The sequence below is a fragment of the Anolis carolinensis genome, chromosome 5 (assembly GCF_035594765.1).
Source record: "Anolis carolinensis isolate JA03-04 chromosome 5, rAnoCar3.1.pri, whole genome shotgun sequence".
In the NCBI taxonomy this organism is placed as follows: Eukaryota; Metazoa; Chordata; class Lepidosauria; order Squamata; family Dactyloidae; genus Anolis; species Anolis carolinensis.
The window spans coordinates 6,495,093-6,520,711 of NC_085845.1; the positions used below are offsets into that span (position 1 = coordinate 6,495,093).

At 42.3% G+C, this 25,619-nt stretch overlaps 1 protein-coding gene across 1 annotated transcript in view; it reads right to left on the reverse strand.

The window, feature by feature from the left end:
* atrn (attractin) overlaps positions 1-25,619 on the reverse strand; it is a 210,513-nt gene that overhangs the window by 16,757 nt on the left and 168,137 nt on the right. The window contains exon 27 of the mRNA XM_062981636.1: positions 10,199-10,306. Within this exon, the coding sequence (XP_062837706.1) occupies positions 10,199-10,306 (108 nt within the window). The remainder of the gene's footprint in view (positions 1-10,198; positions 10,307-25,619) is intronic.

Here is a 25,619-nt window from a genome sequence, read left to right on the forward strand (position 1 = left end):
TGTGGATCCCGTCCCATCCCTCCAGCTAAACCATGGGTCTAATCCTGAAGGTCCCCATTCATCTTCTGTCCCATCATGGCCAGTGGCACCCACTTCCTCCCTTACCCGAGTCCAATCCATCTCATCCTCCTCTGAGCTAACCAGCCCCTCCTCCATTCTCTCCGTAAACCCTTCGAAAGACTCCTCGTCAGATGGTGCTGCAAATATGTCTCGCAGTCTTTTTCTCTCTCGCTCCTCGAGAGTATCTGACTCTCGAGGAGTCTTACGCCCACGTCTGTCAGTAACAGAGCCATGAGGCTCAATCATAACACTATCCCCTCTCACAAAGGCCTCCTCCCCCGATGGCGGAGAAGTGGCAGTGATACCCTCCGCTATAGCACCACGACGACTAGAGGTATCAAGTTTCAACAGCGAACGATGAAAGACTGGATGGACCTTTAAACTAGACGGTAAACGCAAACGAAACGCAACAGAAGAAATCTTTTTAACGATAGGAAAGGGACCCAAATACCGAGGCGCAAACTTTCCCCCAGCCTGTTTAATATGTTTGGAAGATAACCACACCAGATCCCCTTCTTCCAACTCCTCCCCTGCCTGCCTGTGGCGGTCAGCCTGAGTCTTCTGCGTTGCCTTAGCTTCCAACAGTAAGCGACGGGCAACATCATGCAATGCAGCCATTTCCGAAGAGCGGTACACAGGGTCCGAAGAGACCACATTGGTCGACGGCGCCACACCTCCCCGTGGGTGAAAACCATAAGTTAGCTCAAATGGCGTATGCTGACTAGACGTGTGCACCGCATTGTTGTAAGCAAATTCCGCCACCGGTAACCACTTTACCCAAGCCGTGGGTTGATCTAAACAAAAACAACGCAGATACTGCTCTAAGAGCCCATTAACCCGTTCCGACTGTCCATCCGTTTGCGGATGGAAAGCTGAAGACACGTTTAACTTAGTCCCCAAACACTCATGGAAGTGTTTCCAAAAGCGTGACACAAATTGCGGAGCCCTATCTGAAATAATCACCTCGGGTGCTCCGTGCAAACGATAGATGTGCTTTGTAAATAGTAAGGCCAACGTAGGGGCCGCCGGAATGGTTGAACAAGGAATAAAATGAGCCAGTTTACTAAATAAATCCACCACCACCCAAATACAAGTATAACCCCCAGACTTAGGCAAATCTGAAATAAAATCCATGGAAATGATTTGCCATGGCCTCTCCGGAACAGGTAAAGACGATAACAACCCTCTAGGGCGCCCAACAGGCGTCTTACTCTGCTGACAAACGGCGCAGCTGTCACAAAAGCGCAGAATGTCTTGCCGCATCTTTGGCCACCAGTAGCTCCTGGTGATAAGCTGTACGGTCTTGAACCTGCCAAAGTGCCCAGCCATGGGTTCGTCATGGTGGGCTCTAATCACCTCCAACCTGAGGGTCCCTACTGGTACGTAAACCTGCCCCCTACGCACCAATACCCCGTCTTGATCCTGGAGATGCGGCAGTATGGTACGGTTACCTGCAGAGAGCAGCATCAGTTGCTCCTGAGTCCACACATCATCCTTCTGAGCCTCAAGGATCTGGTCATGTAACCCAAGCTCATTATCTACAACACACAGAGAGGCAGTAGGCAAGATGGTCTGACATACTACCTGCTCATTGGTCTTAAATTCCGGCTTGCGGGATAAAGCATCGGCCCGCAAGTTTGCCTTCCCCTCCACGAACTGCACCTTGAAGTTAAACCTGGAGAAAAACAAAGCCCAGCGGATTTGACGCTGGTTTAACTTCTTTGCTGTTTGCAAGTGCTCTAAGTTCTTGTGATCAGATCTGACCACGATCTGGTGCCGTGCCCCTTCAAGCCAGTGCCGCCACACCTCAAACGCCACCTTAATCGCCAACAACTCCTTCTCCCATATGGTATAGTTCTGCTCGAAGGGTGTTAGTTGCCGCGAGTAAAATCCACAGGGACGCAAGGTCCCTGAGGAATCCTTCTGAGACAATACAGCCCCCAACGCGTAGCTAGAAGCGTCCGCTTCTACCACGAACGGTCTGTCAACATCAGGATGGGTTAGTATGTTGTCCGATTGAAAACTAGACTTTAGTTGTAGAAACGCCTCGTGAGCTTCCCGCCCCCACACAAATGGCTGTTTCTTGCGCAGAAGCTGCGTCAAAGGTACCGTGAGCTTTGCAAAATTCGGAATAAACTCCCGGTAGTAATTAGCGAAACCCAAGAACCTTTGTACATCCTTCTTAGTCTTCAGCTCCTGCCATGAGTTGACGGCGTCAACCTTATGTGGGTCCATTTTAAGTTCCCTACCTGACACTACATGACCTAGGAACTCCACTTCAGGCACATGAAAGACGCACTTGGAAGCCTTGGCGAAAAGCCCATTAGCCCGCAGTCGGTGCAGAACCTGCTTGACATGTTGACGATGTTCTTTCTCGTCCTTAGAAAAAATCAAGATATCATCCAAATAAATCACTAAAAATTGGTCAATTAGGTCCCTGAACACATCGTTCATGAACCTCTGGAATACCGCAGGAGCATTACAAAGCCCAAAAGGCATGACTCGGAACTCGTGGCATCCGAAACACGTGTTAAATGCCGTCTTCCATTCATCCCCTTCCCGTATACGGATTAAGTTATAGGCCCCCCGCAGGTCAAGCTTGGTAAAGACCTTAGCCCCTTGCACCCTTGATAATAGTTCCGAGATTAAAGGCAGCGGGTACCTATCCCGAATGGTGTATTTATTTAGGATCCGATAATCGCAGACCAACCTAAGTTCCCCAGTCTTTTTGGCTACAAAGAATACCGGTGCCGCAGTTGGAGAACTAGATGGGCGAATAAACCCCTTGGCTAAATTTTCATCTAGAAACTCCCGCAAAGCTTGCCTTTCCGGTACAGTCAAGGCATACAGCCTCCCTGCTGGCAGTTTCGCACCTTCTGCCAACTTGATGGCGCAATCATATGGCCTGTGCGGTGGTAATTTGTCCGCTTCTCTTTTACAAAATACATCAGAGAACTCCCCATACTCAGCAGGCACTCCCTCCATATCAGAATGAGTAACATTTAGAGTGCAACAATCCTGCCTCTTTAAGATCACTTTACGTGTTGCCCAATCTACTTGTGGGTTTACTACAGCTAGCCAATCCATCCCCAGGATCACATCATATCTAGGCAAGCTCGTAATATCCCACACAAACGTTCCCGTTACTCCCTGCACCTCCCACGTTACTGCTGAGGTTTCATGGTTAACCACCCCAGTCTCCAGCAGTCTCCCATCTGCTCCTTCCACCCACACGTCGCATGCCTTGCGCACTCTAGGAATGCCATGCTTCTTAGCAAACTCAATATCTACATAGGAGACCGTAGCCCCTGAGTCCAGCAGTGCCAAAGTAGAAACAAGTTCCCTTCCCCCAACAGATAATGTAATGGGTACGAAAACATGCTTCCTCCCCTCAGTTGACTGCTTGAGGAGCCCTAGTGCGTTGGACTCACGTCGCACTAGGGCTGGCCTTTTCCCGAAAGCTGGGAAGGTTTCACATTACAATTTTTGGCAAAATGCCCAGCATTCCCACAGTACAAACACAAGCCCAGCTGCCTCCTACGGCTCTTTTCCTCTGTAGACAGCTTTTTAAAGACCCCAAGCTCCATGGGCTCTTCCCCCATCACCACAGGTGCCCTGGTTACATGCATGGGTGGCGCACACATTGCTTTTGAGTGTTTACGAGCCTCGAACCTTGCGTCTAAACGCAGCACCTTAGCTACTAAGGCGTCCCAGCTTTCAGCCGGCTCCAAGCGTGCTAATTCATCCTGGAGCATATCACTTAACCCGGCAGTAAATAAAAGCATGAATGCATTTTCCCCCCAATCCAGCTGGTGGCGATACAGGTTAAACTTATTTAAGTAATCCAAAACAGTCCCCTTTCCCTGTTTCAACCGATACAGAGCCCACCCAGCGTTCTCCGTGCGGAGAGGATCCCCAAAAGTATCAGTTAACAACTTTTTGAAATTATTCAAATTGTCCTTGACTGGGTCATTTCCCAAAATTAAATTAGTGGCCCATTGTCCTGCGGGACCGGTCAACAAACTCAAAATAAAGGCCACCTTGCTAGTGTCTGTAGGAAAAGCATGAGCACTGAGCTGAGAAAAATAAAGCTCCACTTGTGCCAAAAAGGTTGGCAACTTGCACCTGGTTCCGTCAAAGCGTTCAGGAGTCAAAACATGTCCTTTCACAGCCTGAGCTGTTTGGATAACGGTAAAAGCCGTTTGCAATTGGTCTACTTTGGCCCTTAACTCATCCATCGTCTTCCTGACGGGTTTATTGCTGCAATAAACTTTTTATGGGCGTTGGGCAATCTGTCAAGGACAGAACGCCACAAGATTCAAAGTAACAGAGTTTATTAGATTACAGAACTCAAAAAATGCCCGTAAAACACAAGGGCCAGGCAGTTTTTGCCTTTAGGAGCAAAAAGGGGCAAAAGTAAATGTTCAAAAGATAAACCGGATTAAACCGGAGTTTAATCCGGGTAAAAACAAACTGCTTGCTTCAGCCTGGGTATAAACGAAACGAAAGCCAAGGAACAAAAGATACAAAGAATGCAACTAATTGGTAGCAGATTCCTCTCTGCTGCCAACACTGTGCTTAGAGTAACTTGCGTCGCTCCCCCACACACACAGCAGACAGGATCTCCAACACGAGTAAATCAGCCAAGGATTGTAGCAGTTGAGTAGACCAGTTCCGTTCCGTAGATCAAAGCCAGAAGCAGACGTTTGTAGTTTTTCCAAGTCCAAGAAGGGGAGGAAGACAAGCCGTGGTCAGTTCAGTCCGAGTTCTCAAAGCAGGAGATGGCGTCCGTCAAGAAGACGACGGAAGGTCAAGCTAATAAGAGTAAGCACAGGTTTGCACAAACAAATGCCCACACAATCCCTCCCGCCGTCTGACCCTGGATTCCAATCAACTTACGTCACAGCACAGGAAAGCACACAAGTCTTCAGGGAAGCGTCCCACACACACACGGATCCCAAGCGTTTGCCCAGATTACCTTGCCCAACGCAATTTGCAATTGCTCTCAAGCCCCATTTTATGCCAGTTACAAATCTTCATCACTGTCAGCTGTCCTCCTTAACCCGGGCGTTTCCTCATCACTTTCCTCGTCAGAGCTGGAACACCTCTGACTACGCCCAACAGCATCTCCAGCTGTGGATCCCGTCCCATCCCTCCAGCTAAACCATGGGTCTAATCCTGAAGGTCCCCATTCATCTTCTGTCCCATCATGGCCAGTGGCACCCACTTCCTCCCTTACCCGAGTCCAATCCATCTCATCCTCCTCTGAGCTAACCAGCCCCTCCTCCATTCTCTCCGTAAACCCTTCGAAAGACTCCTCGTCAGATGGTGCTGCAAATATGTCTCGCAGTCTTTTTCTCTCTCGCTCCTCGAGAGTATCTGACTCTCGAGGAGTCTTACGCCCACGTCTGTCAGTAACAGAGCCATGAGGCTCAATCATAACAAGAAGGGGGAGAGGCTTGACTGTCATTTGTGGCCTTCATCCTATCATTCATAAAGGTAAGGAGAAGGGATCTAGATATACAAAAGGGATGCGGATGCTGTACATACTAAATGATTCACAACTCTACAACTGCATGACAAATTATACCTGAAATGTATTTCCTTCTTTCTGTTCAAAGATTGATACCTATGGGTGGGGGTTGAGGAGAGAGGAAACAAACACACTACACAGAGTACCTTAAACCTTTCACTAATCTCACATCAAAACCCACTCCTTCAAGCGGCAGATGATAAAAGCCCTTTCAAATGCAAACCAACATTTCTCCTTGGAAGGAGTGGATGAAGGAAGCTGAGCTCTAAATCTGATTCCAGGTGGCATTTTGCAGGTAACTAATGACAAAACAAGCTGATAAGATTTAAAGTTCATTTGCTCCACGTGCCGGCATGAAGCAGAAGGCGGGCGCAGGCTCCTGCCGGCAACCAAAATGGCTGCCCGTAGGTCAGCTAAAAAGCGATGGAGGCAGGACAGCATCTTTGAAAGCCCCGAGTTCCCCGTTGGCTCAGCGACATGTCACTCCAACAGGCTGAACAGCACGCTCTCTTCTCCTCCTTGTGCACCGCAGGAAAGGTATTAATTGGGACCGCTGTTTAAAAATGAGTCCAGCTGCAAGACATTAGCCTGGGATGGAATTAGCTTAATCTAACCCTGCTAGTTGGCCACATGCAAAAGCAAGGAAAAGACTCTCGCTGATATTAAACCATCTATTTTCTCCTATTTGGTAGGTGAAGGCGATAAGTGATGTCAAGCAACAGGAACTGGCAGCCACAATGCTTACAGAGCAAAAAACTAGGCATTTGGTGTTGGAGTCCCTGCCGGAGAGAAGGGCAAAGAAGAAGCCGGACAAGGAAAGTGGGTAGGCAAAGCTGAGAAATGCAGATGGGACACTTTTCTTGCATTGCCTGTTAGTGAATGAAGTGGGAGTCATATAGGAGCGAGTGAGAAGTGTAGGAATATTTGATATCTATAGCAGAGTAGGGTGCAGCATTGCTGGTGCTACATATGAGCTTATGGTAGGAAACAGGAGATAAATATGCAGGATGCTCTGCTAAGGTTTTAAAGGAGTATTCTTGCAGGTAATATGTTTTAGATAGAAGAGTAGATAGATAAAAGATGAGCCTCTAATGCTGACTCTCGTGTCTGTGTGTAAGGTTTCTTAAGGGAGAGAAGTCTTATGATGCTCCCTTCTCAAAGAAAGGCTAATAATAAAGACTTCTGAGAAGAAGGGGAAGTGACCTCATACACATTCAGGAAGCAAAACACCTTAACTTACATAGATATTCCCTCTGTTCCTAATTGCTATATATACAAGTGTTGATGCTTCTTCACTTCCAACCAGAAGTGGCTGGATACTACCATCAACCCAGTTTGCAAGTATCCATCCACTGGTCTGAAGGGCTGAGTAAAGGAAAGTTCATTTTATGGTGCTACAATTTCCATAAGCCTTCAACCATCATAGACTCCTTCTTACCAGTGACTCGGATGGGGTTGCACATAAAGAACAGGCTCCATGTGGCCATTTGAGCATTGTGTACTCAAGACACCACAAACACGGACATTGCAATGTAAGCAAACTGGGGTGGGTGGGATGCAAAACACTTATTTTGGTTGTTGCTACTATTTGCCATTTCCAAACTTGCGTAACTGTGACAGTGCAACCAAGAATGGATTCAAATTGCAGTTAAAAAAGATTCCACCTAAATATTAGAAATAACTTCCTGATGGTAAGAGCTGTTCAGTGGTGGAATATACTCTCAAGAGTCTGGTGGAATCTTCTTCTCTGGAGGTTTCTAATTAGAAGCTGGATGAACATCTGGTGGGAGGATTTTGATTGTGTGTTCCTGCCTGACAGAAGGAGGATTGGATTGGGTGGCCTTTGGGATCCCTTCCAGCTTTATGACTCTATGATGCTAAGCAATCTAATTTCCACACCGCTGTGCCTGTTGGTTTGTTTGTTTGCTGGTCCCTTATACCAAGTTCTTTGTGAATGAAAAATATGATGTGAGAAGCAACCTGTGGAGACAGACCAGGGGAGACAGAATATTCCAATGATGTCCTCTTCCCACTGTGTCATGTGCAATAAACACATCAAATTAAACCATCCTGGTTCTTGGCACTTACAGTGCGACACTGCACTCTGAGCAGACTATTTCAGAGTATGTTCTGAAGCACCTTCCCTATTTCTTCTAGCTTATCAAATAAGCAGAAAGAAAACAGAGGAAGGAGGAGGCAGGGACTCGAAAAGAGATGAGTTTGGTCCTTTTGTTTCCCTGAGCTGAGGAGAGGCTGGCACACCATCTCCCCACCCCCTGCAGTCATGTCACTTCAGTTTAAATCACAGATTCTGCCAAAAAAGAGAGAGAAACTCAACCTGAGAAGAGAATTTTAATAGCTTGTACACTCATGAACTCCCTAACCCTGTTTCGTATTCAGAACAAGGGCTGTCTGTTTCCATATTAATGATGAACATATGCCCAGTTCTCATAGCTTCCCGGTTCGGAAAGAAAAGGGCGCGGAGGAAAAAGTGGCAGCTTGTCAAATGATTCCCCAGAAGGAACAAGAGGAAGGCGGCAATGGCAGCAGGAGGGAGAGCAAAAAAGCAAAGAGGGAGACGGATGGACCGCCACTGAAACACGATTCGGTAGAGAGAGTCTCCAGGTGAGACATTCCCTCGGATGGCAGGCCCTATTTAATTGGGAGAGGCTCAAAGGACTCAGGCACCGGGACCCAAAAGGAGAGACTCTCCGTAATCTAGGGAAAAGCACAGTGGAGGGAAAAAATCTATTCACATTTCAGGAAACACTACAATTCCTCTCTTATTTTCTTATAAAGAACCTCCCATGGCCTGCTGTGCTGTGGAGTTGGTGCTACATGGCTTGGCTCTCTCAATTCTAAACACAGTACAACAAAAGAAAAGAATATAGGATAGTGTTCCAAAACTAGGGTGCTCCCAGTAATTTGGATTTCAGCTCCCAGCATTTCTGAGTGTTGGCCAAGCTAGCTGGAGTTTCTGAGAGCTGATGTTCGAAAGAGCTAGTGGACCAATGTTTGGGAGCCACCAATACAAGTCCTAATTCGCAAAAACAGCTGAAGACAGACACAGTTTGGATAGAAATATCAAATATACGTGTACATGTATAACATGATATTAAGTGATACAATACATTCATTATATACTCTTTAACCTGTGCATGTAACATTAGAATATTTCTGTAAAAAGCATGTAACATTAGAATACTAAATAAGGTCCTATAACCTGGTAAAACCAGTAAATAGTTTAATATAGAGCCTATTTTCTCTCTATATTCTCTCTAGCTCTCCATTTATTAACTAGAAAGAAAGGAAAGGAAGAAACTTGTTTAGCTTCCAAGTCTGGAGAGGACGCCATGTTTTTGTTTGTGAAGAATGAAACAAAGAACAACTTCAGGTCACCCTGTGGGTTAGTAAATGAAGAGACACCTAACAACAGCTGGTGGGTGCTTTCTAACAGTGGGATGTGCCACAGACTTAAGAGTGCAGAGCTTTTAGTCCTCCAGATGTTTTGCATTTCAGTTCCCACGATTCCTAACAGCTGGTAAGCTGGCTAGGATTTCTGAAAGTTGAAGTCCAAAACACTTGGAGAACCAAAGGTTTTATTTTAAACAGAGGTCCACTTTTTTCCGATGGAGTCAATTTCATTGCTGACCAGCTCTTATAGTCTTTGTACAGCCAACCCTCCACATTCACTGGAGTTAACCGCACAAGACTCCCACAAAAGTGGGAAAACATGGGGGGAACGGTTATTTTGTAACTTGAGAAAGCAACTCTTTAAAAAATCTCTAGGTACTTCAGTGCAACCTTATGGAAGTTGATGATAAAATCACCTTGGAGGACCCTACAAATGCCTAGTGAAATGATCCCTTTAGAAATCTCTAGGTTCATTGGCACAATTCTATGGCAGAAATAAGCCAGAGAATCATGCTGGAGGACCCAGAGATTCTTAGAAATGACTTATTCATCAAACCCATGAAAAATCAAATCTGCAAAAGGGAAATCCACAAATATGGAGAGCTAACTATGCTTTGAATCCATTCGTTTGTATCCTAGTCTCTGAAGCAGACAGAAAACAGGTTAGTTCCATGATGCCAGGGTACGTTTCACCTTCCGCCACAAATAGTGCTGCAAAATAGCCCCCCAAGGGCTGATCCCTTCTCCAGCCCAAGGCAACTCCCTTTTTTGTTGTGAATCTAAGACTTGCAGAATGCTTTCCCAATTAGTCTTCTCCCCTCCGCACTTGAAAGACTTCGCAAAGGCGGTTTTAATAGCAGCACCTACAGCTATTTCCAACCAACTGTTCTGCTATATTAAACTGTATCCTCCTTGATTACAAGGCATAAAAAATCTTCTTAAAAAGAGCTGCAACTTTTATTTAAACCAACATAACCTGAAAGATGCAAACGAGCAGCCTGGAGAAAGGAAATTAGATCAAAAACAAGGCCCTGCTGGGTTTTTCAAATGTTTACGACTTCTTTGCAGCTAGACATCTCCTACCATTTGGCTCCCTCCTCCCCATCCTGTCCTTCGGTCATGTGAAGCAACACAGCGCCTGTGAATATTAATTATGTGAATGGTCCTCCAACAGGAAGAGAGACCCCTCACCTTTACGCTCCCGCCAATGAGATCAGGGGGCTCCTCGTCCGTTTCTAAGGCAACGTTGATGGAGGCAAAGGGACGGCTGGCCATCTGCTGCATTTCCCGGAGTAGTTGCTGGGGAAGAAAGGCAAGGATGTTAATATGGTGGCACCGGCGTATGGAAGGGTCATGGACATTTGTGAAGTTTTTATGTGAACATTAAGAAAACGAGAGCAGGAACCAATCTCTGAACCCATGAAGAGCATGTTGTAGGACAACTAAAAGCACCGGATCCCATCCCATCTTGATAGTTAGAGAGGTTCAGACCTCATCACAACTTGTTCTGTTTTGCCTTGCAAGAACAGCCTTAAAACACTGTGGTAAGTAAATGAAAACTGCTTTACTTCAGCAAAACATAAAGTACTACCTTCGTGACCGTATCTCCTACCATAAACCTGCCCGATCTCTCCGATCATCAGGGGAGGCCCTCCTGTCACCACTACCTACATCTCAGGCCCGCCTTGTGGGAACAAGGGAGAGGGCCTTTTCTGCTGTGGCCCCCCGCTTGTGGAACTCACTGCCCATTGAAATCAGGCAAGCCCCCACCCTTTTAGCCTTCAGGAAAGATTTAAAAACATGGCTCTTCCGGTGTGCTTTCGGAGAGTAAATGTTCTTTGCTACTCCCCCCAACATTTATCCTCTAGACTGGTTCACTATCTGACGTCCCTGTCCCTCGAGGTTTTTATTCTGATCCCTTTCTCACCCAGAGTTTTTAATTTAGTTTTTAATTCAGTGTTCATGCGGCCCGCCCTTGTTATACTGCTGTTTTGATCTTATGTTGTACTGTTCATTTTTATGTATTGTATTATTTAATTGTATTATGATATGGTTATATTGTATTGTCCTGGGCATGCCCCCATATAAACCGCCCCGAGTCCCCGTTGGGGAGATGGCGGCGGGGTATAAATAAAGTATTATTATTATTATTATTATTATTATTATTATTATTATTATTGCACACTCAGTGGAATAATGCAAAAGGAAGCAAGGAAGTCTTAGGGCAAGCACAGTTCTTAGTCTCTGATACAGTCCCAAATCAAATAGCAGTCTTACTTCAGACAAAGAAACAGCAATACATCCAGATGCAGACTCGGAGCAGGCACACAGGGAGCGAAGGAATTAGAGTCAGTTTGTTACCAGCAAGAACTGGCTGAACCTGCTTCTGCTTTATAGCCCTGGGTCCCCTCACAGCTGCTACGGCAGTTCCCAATTATTTGGTTGCATTTCTGGCAGCTATTCTAGCTGAATGACGTCTCTGCTCTGTTTCCTTTCGCCTCTCCTGAAATGTGGGTACTCCTCAGATTCCAACTCACCCTCAGATTCATGAACACTTTCCTGCTCCCCTTCCTCTTCTGAAGAAGAGGAATCCCTAACACAACTTGATTGGAGGACCACCAAGGAACACAAGGGTCTCTAGGCAATATTTCAGGGGAAGGAAATGGCAAGGCCCCTCTGTGTTTCCCTTGTTTAAGGAAACCCTATGAAATTCATGGGGACAGGCAACTTGAAGGCACATTCACTGATACACACACAGATTTTAAGCGAAGTATATAATGACTCTTAAACATGGAAGATCTGAGAGGTCCCCCACCCAATAGCAGATTTATTCTATTATACAGCAATGTATATACAGTCAGCCCTCTACATGTGCTGGGTGAGGCCAGTAGATAAAAAGACATGGATTAAAAAATATTTTACCTGAAGAACACATCTCCAGGAATCTCTTGGTCTCCCACTGTTACTCTATAATCAACTTCTACCAGAGGTTGACCATCGAGGACTTGCTTAGAGAAATCTTCTCCCTAAGAATCTGTAGGTCCTCCAGCATGACTTATATGGTTAACATCTGGCAGAAGCTGATCATATATTTGTGCAGGTGAACACAGAAATCCCCAGAGAGAATGTTTAATCAAACCTGTGAATGTGGAAGGCTGACTATATCAAATTCTTGGCTAATAGTAAAACCAAAAGTGCCTTTTGCATGTGAAATACCTTTTCTTCATTTGTGGAATTACAAGAAATAGATGATGGCTTTCAGATAAATGTATAAATGTGTCTTGTAAGTCTTAGCTTTTTAATCTGGTTAAATTTAGATTCACTTTAGGTGAGTGAATAAACAGGTGTGTGTAATTTAAAAAAACTTTCTTTAAAGGAACTAATCACATCAAGCAAATGAACTGCAAGGAAGAACTGGACATTAATAGTCCAATCAACTTTATCAAAAACACAATCTGAACACTGGCAAGGCTGTCAATGCTGTGCATAATGATACTTTTAAGGCTTCTTGAAAGAAACATGTTTTAACAGCTTCTCTGAATACCAATAAGGCTAAACATTTTCAAATTGGCTGCTGAGACCCCCTGTTTCCAGCTTCCAAGAGTTTGGGGCACGGAGGGAGGTAATGCAGCCAGGCACACCTCCATCCTGCTGAGACTGAGCTGCTGGTGAATTTAAATTCATCTCCCTTCCCTATTTGCTTTTGTCTTCTATGTCATGCCTTATTTTGGCTGTAAGCCTGAAAGAAGGGACTGTTAAATTGTCTAGTTGCAACATGGATAGAAGACCACCAAGAGGCACCAGGTGTTCCAGGCTTTATTTCAGAAGAAAGAACTGGCAAAATCACCTCTGAGTCTTTCATATCTAATAAAACCTTATAAAAATTATGGAAACACCAAAAGTGGAAAGGCGACTTGAAGAAACAAATAAACACAAGGTGCTCTTAAGAGTCTTTTTTGACCAAAAGACAGGCTATACATGCTTCAAATCCATCGATCATAATGGAACTTCAAGAGAACTGGAGCTGAGAGGCAAACGTGTCTCCAATTTCTTTGGTTGCATCTCACTGAACTAGTTCTTCCTGGCTGGCTTTCTAAAACAGACACAAAACCCGCCACCCACACATCCCAGTGTGCCCTTTCACTGATCACAGCAATCTCTAGCGATCATTGTCTATATGTTGTTAATTGGGAGCGAGAAAGAGTAACTCCAGAAGCAGGAAACACAGTGGGACTTGGCAGGTTCCCATCAGAAGCCAGAGCATGGCTGAGAGCCACATCCAACCCAAGCTGTGCATTCCCACAGGTTACAGCTTCTTGCCATTGTATGTCATTTTACAGCAACTTTTTCTCATCACTCCACATTGTGTTTCAAGTCTACTTGGACACGTACACATGTAGCTGCTTTATGGGGATCTGGATGCAGAATTTCTTGGCTGCCCTATGAGGGAGATGTGGCACATTTTGGTAGAGATCTACAAGGGGTCTTCAAAAGATTTCTATATTTTTGTTGGAAACAGTGAAGGGAATAGTAGTAGTTGGTTATGTCTGAGAGTGTCCTGTGACCTGTCTGTCTGGCAAGCCAGCCGACCTTGCAGTTTAGTATAAGAGTTATCATGAGGTGGTGAAGATGGTGGGGAAACTTATAAATTGCACCAAAAAATATCATTGTTATGTCTTATGCTTTTAGTGGGTAAAAAGTGTGCTAGGAGCACAAATTCATTCCCACATGTGCATTCAATATAGAGATAAAGGCCTCTCTCACAGAGTTGTGTGACGGATGCAGAGCATTCTGGACACCCAGCTACAGACACGACCAGGAAGGAAGGAAGAACCCTGGAACCGATTTGCGGAAACAATAAACAGCCAAAGAGGTTGCCAGAAAAATAAATGTGTCGCACCTCAGGTTAGCTTCACCTTGCTAAAGACACCAGGCTGTACACAGATCGTAGTCTTTTGTAGTTTATTAGGAAATAAGGAAAAGATAGCTCATGAAAGGTAAAAGTTCAGTTCCAAAAGATAGTTACAAAAACAAGGCTGTAAGAACAAATCCATGGAAACATTAGGCATGAAGCAAGGTTCTTAAAACAAAGCCAAAGTCCCAGAAATGAGGATATATCCAGGCTATAAGATAATACAGGAAAGCAGACTTAGTTCTTGGTTCAAGCAAGGAATTGCTTTGACGAAGATTTCCCTCTCAGCAGACTGTTTTAATAGCATACCATGAAGGCATTTCTTTGCTCTTTAACCTCCCTCTTATTTGCTATTCTGAGACTTCTGCGCAACCCCCGAAATTCCAAACGACTAGCCCGATCTAAAGAAGTGGCCTCATCGCTTGCAAGGCCACAGGACTTGTAAGTGTTATCAGGATGAGGCTGGGAGCTACTCTCCCTTTCTGCTTCTTGCACCTGAAAACCATCATCAGTAACAACATCATTTCTTCCCGTGAGAAAGCCTCCCTGCTCCTCATCTCCCAAAGCAGGGACATTCTGCACCTGAATCCCATAATTCCCATCAGAGTCATCTTGAAACTCATCCTGAACCTGAATCCCATCATCTTGAAACTACATCCTAGAATCCTCATCAGAGTCACACAAAGGCTGAGTCACAACAAAATGTGAGTGTTAGGTTAGCCTATGTCCTGATTCAGGACAGCTTTAAGTTCAGTAAAGTGCCTAAGCAACTAAGCAACTGACAGAGGAGCTTGAAGGGGAAGAAGATTGTCATGTGATGATGATATGAAAGCAGTGGTAAAGTGGTGCATTGGTGGCTACGTACTCAACCAAAATGATTTTTTTTTTTTGCTAATGGCATTAAAATGTTATGATTTTAGGAAAACAGCATTGCAAAGGAAGGACTGGGTAGAAAAGTAATATTTTTTTAAAAAAATTAATAAACAGTATTTTTAAAAGTGTGGAAGCTTTTTGAAACACCCTTGTAAAAATCTCAGATCACTCATATTATATGGTTGTGTTGGTGAGAAATAAGAATTAAAGATTCAACTGCATGCTGATCTGTTTTAGTGAGCCTGATCAACCCTTTTTCCCATTGTTTGTATTGTTTGCTGTTGTTGTTATGTTTATTTATACCCTGCTCTTTCTCTCCCCCAAGAGACTCAAAGCAGTTTACGTTAAAAGCATTTCTATAGAATTTGGAATCTACAAATATAGAAACATTAAAACAGAATTTGTGCTACATATGCTGTAACTGCAATATTGTGTGCCCAGGATCAACAAACAGAAGTTATGGCTACATATAGTGCCAGACCCAGAGAACATCCTCCTAAACAGCAAGCAAGCTCTGGGTATATTCTCTGCTGGCTACAAAGACTTCAGATACAGATTATCACATATACATTAGATATTGCTCTTGCCCACTTTGTTTTTGGCTGTGATACTCTGAAGTTCTATAAATACCAAGTCAAGTGCTGTAAGTTGAACTGAAATTGTTTGTTTTCCTTTCTGTCAGTTTCAGGGCCATTCTCGGCTCTGTGTTTCATTTGGGAGGATACTCTAGGACTGATATTAGATTTACTTGAACATAGAAAAGGATAATTGGAAGCCAAAGAGATGGCAGAGCAACCTGTTATGAACTCAAGTTCAGAATTCTCAAGTCACTTGGATTCAAAAGTGTGTAAGCAAGCAGAACAAGGCCGTCATTTCTCTACAGAGCTTACAGTGCCATTGAGAGAAAGCAACCTAAAAGAGAACCACGTTGCAGAAAGGGAGGATCTGACAGAGACACCCTGGAATCCTTCAAAACAAAGAGACAGACATTATCTCCAGGCAATCCTCAGATAACTACACACCTCCGGCATAACTGCCCAAACAAGCATCTGTTCTGAATTTAACAAGCGCCATGCCTTTGCAAAACATAAAACAATATTAAAGCTGTTTTGTTTCACAAAAATGATGGCGGTGGTTATGTTTGTGGTTAAGAAAAAGCAAAGAGGAGACAGCAGTCCTGTTCCTGGAGCTGCTTTAGCAATCCATTTCCTACCGCAATGACCATGTCAGGCTGACTGCCCTACATTTAAAATGCAAAACTGGAGAAGAGAAGAACAGAGGCAAGGCTATCAGATGACAGGTTCGGCCCTTTGTGCATTTTTACCCCATTTCAGCATTTTAACATTGATTTTCAACCCTTCTCTTTGTTCTTTTCTTTATTCTACATCTTTTGTGGTTTTATTTTAATTTTACAAAATTTTAAGCATGCTTTTTGAATTTGTCAGACACTTAAGGAGCAAGAAGCACAATACAGATTAAGTATTCCTCATCTGAAATGTTTGGAACAAAAAGAGTTTGGGATTTCATTTTTTTCCCCATTTTTGAATGCCTGTTTACAGGCAGTCCCAGAGTTACAAGCATGATAGGGAGTGAGACAACAAGTGAGAGAAATCTACCTCTAGGAAGGGAAAGCTATCATGGGGAAAAGGTATCTGCACTGAAGCTTTCTGACCAATCCTTGTTTCCACAACAAGCCAATTGTTTTTTTTACAAAATCAAATTCTCATAGGGGCAGAAACTGAAGTGAAATCTTCTGAACCTCTTTTGTTCATAACTTGGGAACTACCCGTATACGCACAGAATAATTTCATCTTGGAGATGAGACCCCAGTATAAACATTAAATTCATTTATGTTTCACACAGACATAACCTGAAGGTCATTTTATACAATATTTTTAATAATATTGTGCATGAAACAAAGATGCCATGTGTTCAACTATCAGAAAACAAATATCACTATTTTAGACACCCATGTGAACAATTTTGAATTATAGAGTATTTCAGATTGAATATAAATGCTATCCCCCTTTTAAAAAACTTTGGTTTCACCCCATTATTGAGTGATTGGGAGGTTAATGAGTCTCCTCTCATCCACCAGCTTCAGGTCGGATGCGCCATACCAGCAAGTTATAATGAAACAGCAGCAGGACAGAGCAAAGCACAGCATTAGCCATGTAAGGTCAGCAGGTTTCCTAAATCCATCAGAATCAGGCAAGGCACAAATTCAGACAGCTATATGTTTTGAGATTATGGGAAACCATAAATAACTCAGGAGACGGCCAACCCTTGCTTCGAGGTCCAGAAAAAAGAACCCAATCAATTGATTTGCAGCGCCATGTGCAGAAATGTGCGCAGTGCAGTCTGTTATTGCCAGAAAAAGGTGGTAAACGATAGGCCACAAAAATTTTCTTTCTAATTCTTCCCAAATTCAATGGCTTCTATATCCTAGTTATCCTACTTCTGTGTGTTGTCGAAGGCTTTCATGGCTGGGATCACAGGGTTGTTGTATGTATTCCGGGCTGTATGGCCATGTTCCAGAAGCATTCTCTCCTGACGTTTCACCCACATCTATGGCAGGCATCCTATTTCTGCCATTTACCGAATTTGCCCTAACATATTAGCCCCATCAAAGTTTGCCTAATCCTCAGCATTCTTCCCATCAACATGTTTTTGGTCAAGCTTAATGTGAAACCAGCTGGTCAACTCTAATATAATTCTAGTTCCAATTTTGCACCAAACTCTCAGTTTTAGCCACACAGCTAGCATGCCCCAGTTTAAGTCCAATGTCTAGTAACAAGAACTGTGTTGATATTTATTTATATCCTGCTTTATCTCTCTAAAAAGAGATCCAAAGTGTTTGGTTGTTAGCTACAGTATGTTAAAGGTTTGATATACTCCAGGACTGAAGAACTTGAAGGAAGCATTTTCTGGTCTATGTTACCTACTGGGGAACAAGAGTATATGCAAAATTTTACTCTTTGCTTTCCAGAAAGAATCAACATAATAAAGAGGAAACAGTCCTGCTCCATTCATCAGTCTCAGAAGAAGCAGATGCTATCCTCATCATCAGCATGAGTATCTTCCCAAGCATTAGCTTGGCAGAGTGGAAGGCAGTAGGAAAAGAGGAGCTTGTTAGCTTGTTGACTGGTTTATATTTCCTTAATGGAGCCAGACTATCATAATCTGCATACAACACACTGTATTATTACCATGTATTGCAAACCCACTTGAGACAATTCAACTGAAAAGGCAGCTCTTCCAGCTCAATAAAATAGGGAGGTGGGACCAGTCAAGTGATGAAACAACAAGGCCAACAAGAGAGCGGCTTCTGCCTGCCGGGACTGTTGCTCTCTTTCCTCCTGACAACCTGCCATAGAAGAAGTGGCATGGGAGCCCACACTCATGTGCCAGGCCCCCTGCTTCAGATGACTTTAAAAGAGGCTCAGCAGATTGCAAACTAAAGAAAGCACAAAGCAGATTGCTGGGTTGCTGCTGCAGTAATTGTGCCCTTCAGCTACCATAAAACGCTTTGTCTAATGGCTGTGTTTTTTGTTTTTTTTTAAAAAACAAAACCCAGAGCAAGCTGTTCTGATAAAGATGCCCAAAATAAGAATCAAGTAGAACTCATTAACTCGGCAAGGAGTTGAACATTCAGACCATCATGGTGGCCACCCAGGAGGTATTTGGGCACATCAACATGAATCTTGCTCCTACATTGGCTTTCAAGGCCTTCAAGTAGCAAGGCAGTATTAATTAGGCAAATATCTGTGGTTCTTGTTATTATTATTATTTTTAAAAGATCTTACTGGACTCATGCTGACCCAGAACAAGAATGGACTGTGAAGGGACTGTTCACAAGCCTTGGGCACTATGTGGACATCTGTTGCAACACAGCCAGGTCTTTGGTATTTCCTGTGTGATCCCCAAAGATGAGGGGACTCCTTTTTCTTGAAGTTCAGTTTCCGCAGCAGTCATTGTTTCTTTGATATTCATACATAGATGGGAAAACAAGTTTAATGACAATTGCTGTGACATATTACATGCTCCCACTTGTGCACACAGACCCACAGGTTTGAGACTTTGTTGTGTACAAGTGAAAGAATCCATTACCCCTCTTTCATCCAAAATTAACATTGGATATGGTTAAGGGTCCCAGAAAGGTTCGGCATTTATGTGCTGCAAAGAGATTGCTCATGATCACTTTACTGCAGGAATTGAAAATACAGCCTGTAAGCCATATGTGTCCACCGATTCCCAAAATGCCATGAACCCACTTAAAAATCACACAATAAGCCCACCATGTAAGTGCAAACATGCAAAAAAATTGCCTTTGATAAACCCCCAAGTGCTAATGAGGCAAGTAACATAATCTCAGGTTTAAGATTCCGTAAATTGGAATCCAAAATACTTCCAATTCCAAAATGGTCTACAAGTGTTACTGATACAGTGACACCTTTGCTGTCTGATGGGTACACAATCTATGTTTCATGCACAAAACAATTTAAAATAATATGTATAAAATTACTTTCAGGCAATGTGTATAAATGTGTATATGACACATACATTAATTTCATGCTTAGACTTGGGTTCCTTCAATAAGAAAATACAAATATTCCAAAAGGTTTGGGGGGGGGGGGACCAAAACACTTCTGATCTCAAGTAATTTGGATACTTTATTATCGTTTTAGAGACAATACTAATTTTAGAACATTTTAAACAATTAAACATAAAGGAAAGTAACAGAAAGCCAAGTTTCCTCCTCAAACTATGCACAGAAATAAAGCAATCTTAAATAATTTCAACTAAGGCTCTGAAACATGGATTCACCACAGCTCTCTTGATTCTGTTTTTTTTTTTTGCTTTCAAATTGTTTTTATTCCTCTAAAAGCACTCCAATTCAATTATGATCATTACTGCCAGCTTAACATATGTACCCCATATTCCTCCCAACTTTTTCATCAGTCCCAAATGCATTATGTTTGTTTCTATCAAAATTCATTATGTTTTCTTTTCCCATTTTTACATTAGACTACAACTCTAGAGATCAGGGTTCAAATCCCAATTAGCCAGGGAAACCCAATGAGTGTCTATAGCCAAGTCACACTCTCTCAGCCTCAGAAGGCAAAATTAACCCCACTTTCAATATATTTTGTTATGAAAAGCATGATAAATTCATTCTGGGAAGCTAAAAGTCAGCTATGTCTTGAAGGCAGATACCTATAAATCATATCTTAAATTACAGCTTCCTGGACTGATCGTCTGGACTCTTCTAAACTTCTGAAGCTTTAAGTCAGAAAAACTTCTAAAATAGTGACAAACTATTTTACAAGCCCCAAATAAGAAGAAAAAATGACTAAACCCATTTAATTTTTCCGAAGGTCGGGATGTTTTTTCCAAAAGGTTGTTCCAAGTCCAGGGAAGGCAGACTACAAGTACAGCAGCTATTAGGAATTGTAAGAGTTGAAGTCCAAAACACCTGGAGGGCTGGAGTTTGCCCATGCCTGCTCTAGCTCCTCCAACACAACCCTATTGTCAATTTCTGGTGGAAGTTAACAACAGAGACACACTAGAAGACCTAAAAAAAATCTCTCTGTTACAAAAAGATAGTCGTGTTTTCTAATTTGCCCTTTCCCCACTTTCATGAGGATCCTACAACCCGAAACCCAGTGCAGATGGAGGGCTGACTATAAATGTTATCAAAATGCACAAGATTATAAAGCAATATTAAGTGAAATTCCAAAAGCTTTAGAAAACAGGTGCATTTTAAATTAAGTTTTAAAAACAACGAAGGAAGAAGGAATCTGCAAATGTTCAGGAAGGCAATTCCAAGAGTTATGGGGCTACAAGTCAAAAAGGATCAAGCCGAGTCAGGAAATAGAAAACTCTTGCTCAGCTGAGAAGCCTAGAGTTCCTAGAATGCAGATCTAGAGCAGGTTGATAAAAAGAAATACGAGCTGAAAAATAGGGGAGAGCTGAGTTGTATAGTTCTTTCAGTGTTCTTTCTGAATACTAGAAAGAACAGGTAACTAATGAAGAGAAATCCAAAGTGGAGCAACATGATCAAAATGACAGGTCAAAATGAACATCTTAGCAGCAGAATGTTGAATGGAAACCAGAGGATGACGGTGAACTAATGAAAGCTCAGTTAAAAGAAAATTACAATAACCAAGATGGGAAATGACCAAGACATGCACTGAGGTCTTCGCAAAGATAGAACAAAGAAAAGGTCCAATTTTGGCAATGTTATGCAGAAAGAAATGGCATCACTTTGCTTCAGCCTCAATGTGAGGAGCAAAAGGGAGAGAAGAATGAAAAAGAATGCCAAGACTCAATGTTTCCTTCATAGAATAAATGGGAACACTGTTAACAATGATTGTAGAATTATGTTCTAAAGAAGGTTTCGGAGGAAAAATATGTAGCTTTGTCTTTGCTGTTAAGATTTAGGCAATGATGAAGCATCCATGCAGATAGCTTGAAGGCATGCTGTAACACAGCAGTTCTTTATCACCGAACCCCTTTAAATATCTTTTGTTGCCGCAAACCGCTAAGGTTTAATTTAAGATTTAAGACCCTAAAGTGCATCAAATATTTATTAAAGTTGCTCCTCAAGGGTCTTGAAATTTGGAGAGAAAACTGAAGCAAGTAAATGCACACATTTACTATTTTTACTGAAAGGATTCCATACAAACTTAAAATCATATTATTATAATAACAAGAACACCTGAACACCGAACCATGGCCTACTATTACCTATTAATTTTAATTGACTGATTAATTGGAAGACTGGTGCCGCATTACTAGTGTTGTTATATTGCATTGAAACTTGTATTCTGTGTTCCAACTCTATGCTTATTTTTATGACAAACGAGATCAGAGAATGATTTTTCACACATTATGTAAGTACTTTCACAGAACTATGTGGTGGTTCTGCTTTTAAGCAAGCCCAAAAATTTCAAAAGGGCTGCTCCCTGAACCGCAGTCTGAAAGCACCATTTGTGGATATTTCTATGAGCTTGTCTTCCTCTGCTGCTCTGAGTCCCTCTACTTCATACACATTCACTGAAGATGGATCTCTAATCCAGTTTTTGCTTGTATTAGTAAGAGCAAAGCATACACAGAAATTATGCTGCAAATCTTTCAACTCTTATGCAAATATCACCATCCTCAGAAACTCTTTTGTCACTCCTCCTTGAACAATTATCTCATCTCACCTCTCAATTTTAAAAAAATTATATTTGAAGGGTAGCAAAAGTTGACAGCGTTCACGGTCCACATCTTTGCAAAGTTACTCAAACAGTACTGAATTCAACTATTTGCTTTTAAAAAAATATAAAATTGAAAATTCTCACTGATTCATTTAAGGCCTCTTTTGGTTTTTCTCAGGGGTCCCCAAACTTTTTAAACAGGGGGCCAGTTCACGATCCTTCGGACTATAGTTGGCCACCAAGCAATAACAACAACAACAACAATAAAGAGGGTTGGAAGAGACCTTTTGGGCCATTGAGTCCAATCCCCTTCTGCCTTTGGGCACCAAAAGCACAAGCAAAGCACCCCTGACAGATGGCATCCCAGCCTCAAAGTTAATGATAATAATAATAATAATAATAATAATAATAATAATAATAATAATAATAATAATAATAATAAAGGCCACCCTACTGGGATCTGCGCGCATCACCCGAAAATACATCACACAGTCCTAGACACTTGGGAAGTGTTCAACTTGTGATTTTGTGATACGAAATCCAGCATGTTTATCTTGTTTGCTGTGTCATACAATAAAATAATAATAATAATAATAATAATAATAATAATAATAATAATAATAATAATAGGAAGAGAAGAAGAGAACCCTTGGGTCATTTAGCCCAACCCCCTTCTTTTGTGCCGTGGGGGCCGGATAAATGGCTTTGATGGGCCGCATGTGGCCCCCGGGCCTTAGTTTGGGGACCCCTGGTTTTTCTGGTATCCTTTAAGCAACTAGACTTTCCCTAAGTATTTAGCAATGGTATGTTTTCCTTAATCTGACCTACAAGTCCAGTAAGCTTTCCATACATTCCTCATGAACCATCTGCGCAAATTCCAATGCATCCAACTAATATGTCTTGAGATGATATAAGTTTATTCAAGGTGTTAAATATTTCAACTGTAGTGAGGAATCTTTTTAAAAACCTTTCTCTTGTGCTCATATCTAACATACCACATTTGTCTGTCACAAAGAGTAAATGGGAACATGCAAATTCTAATAACTGTTCATTAATACTGACTGATAAATCATTCACTCCTTATCTGTGCCATTTGACAAAGATATTAAGTGAGGTCCTTGGTTTGTTGGTTAATGCAGAAACCATGATTTTTGCAGAAGAGTTATTGTGTATGCATTTCTATTTTTTGCTATTAGTTGAGAAACCCCAAATGAGGACACCACTGCGTAACAACCAGCTTCAGCTTTTTAAAAAGGCAATTTTCTTGCTTTCGTGAAACTCTTGCTCCTTTCTGTTGTTAAAAAAAATCAATGTGCTTTGTAGCATGTTCGTTATATTTAATATCGGAACTCCTGGTGGCGTAGTGGATTAAAGCCTTGTGACTTGAAGGTTGGGTTGCTGACCTGAAGGCTGCCAGGTTCGAATTCCACCCGGAGAGCGCAGATGAGCTCCCTCTATCAGCTCCAGCTCCATGCGGGGACATGAGAGAAGCCTCCCACAAGGATGATAAAACATCAAAACATCCGGGCATCCCCTGGGCAACGTCCTTGCAGACGGCCAATTCTCTCACACCAGAAGTGACTTGCAGTTTCTCAAGTCGCTCCTGACACACACAAAAAATTAATATCTAGATGATGATGATGATGATGATGATGATAATAATAATAACAACAACTTTATGGGGAGCCCCCGGTAGCGCAGTGGATTAAACTGCTGAGGTGCTGAACTTGCTGGTCAAAAAGTCGGCTGTTCAAATCTGGGGAGCAGGGTGAGCTCTCACTGTTAGCCCCAACTTCTGACAACTTAGCAGTTTGAAAACATGCAAATGTGAGTAGATCAAAAGGTACCACCTCGGCCACATGTTCTTGTAGGTGTCTATGGACAACGCCAGCGCTTCAACTTAGAAATGGAGAGGAGCACTAACCCCCAGTGCTGGACCCGACTAGACTTAATGTCAAGCGGAAACCTTTACCTTTACCTTAATAACTTTATTTCTTATGCACCTTTCCCCAAGATGTCTTTGCAATGTTGATGGTTTCATGGACTCACAAGACAATACAGACTAACGTAACACTCAATGTGGTGGTTACTTGTTTTCTGGGCCTGTACACATGAAGCCAATGGACAGGTATCCCTTGCTATAATGGTGCCTGAAGGAAGCTTAATTTTGCTTGGAACATGATGCACCCTCATCAACATCATCAGTACTTTTCCACTTCAGATCAGTCAGTGGTCCACCCTGAGGCTCAGCCAATGTCATGAGATGGTATACATTTATTTAAGTTATCAAATACTTCTTCAATTGTAGCGTGTACCAATGAAGAATCTTCATGAAATTTACTACAAAAGCATTGAAAGGTCAGTTTATCAGACAATAACTAAACACTTTTATTTCCAGAAATTGAAGAAGGGTCTCATTTTCAACAATCTACTGGTATTTTTTCAAAGTCTATCCACAAGCACTCCTTCACACTAACTGACTCCAACTCTCTCTTCTTGAAAATATGGTTTTCTTATATGTATGCATTTCTTTAAGAATATTCTCAACACAGCTACAGAAATTCTGGGAATCAATAGACATTCTGAGAATGTAGGAGAGAGCTTTAAAAGAGAATTAAAGGTAATACATAAGACTCTGTGGGCAGCGTGAATAAGAATGAATCAATGAAGTACAGTATTTCTATTTGGCTAAAGAGACAGGCCAAGAGAAAGAAAAATGAATTTATAATTAATGTAGCCTGCTTATTCCACAGACTTCCTCCACAAATGTTCGACTGTATGACAGCAGGGATGAAGATACCGAATAAAAAGCACAAGCCAAGGTTATGGTTTGGTAGAATGGAATGAAGGTGTTGACAAAGGAGAAAAATTATCAAGAGTTGAAGATAAAGTTGAGTTGAGCAAAGAAATAGCTGAATCCAAGGAATGAACAGAATTAAAGGAAGACAGAAGAGGCCAATGCTTGCAAAAGACCTCAGAATTAACAGAATGAAACTCTTAAAAGGAACAAGCAACAGAGCACCGAGAAGGTCGATCACGAACAAGTGCAAAAAAGAGAAGATAATGATCAGACAAAATAAATTCTGTAACTGAAAAGGAGACAGAAAAATTCTTAACAAGATCAAGACAATGGCCAAGGGAGTGCCTAGATGAATCAGAACAAAGCTTGAGCCCAAAAGAAGACAGGAAAGAAAGAAAATGTACGGCGGCAAGGTCTTTGAAATCACCCGCATGAATGTTAAAACCACCCCATAATAAGGGGGAGCATATCCTCTGAGAAAAATAAAGTCACCCAAGATTGCAAAAAGGAAATAAAAGCTGAAAATGGGCCAAGTGGATGGTAAATAGCCAAAATCCAAAGGGTCAGAAGGGAAAGGCACTGCTTTCCAAAGAAGGCAAACAGCGTGTTGGTGGAAAGGAAAAAGGCTGAAATAGGCATAAGCTAGAAAAGAGATTTCGCCCATCCACACTCCTCCATCCTCATGGCAATGTAAATGAGAACAAGGAAAGTCTTCCAAAGGAGAGTACAGCTTAAGCACCAATATCTTAGGCAGGAAACCCAGTTTCAGTGAAAGTGATAAGGTGAAAAGGGTTGGAGAGAAATAAATCATAAACAGGCAAA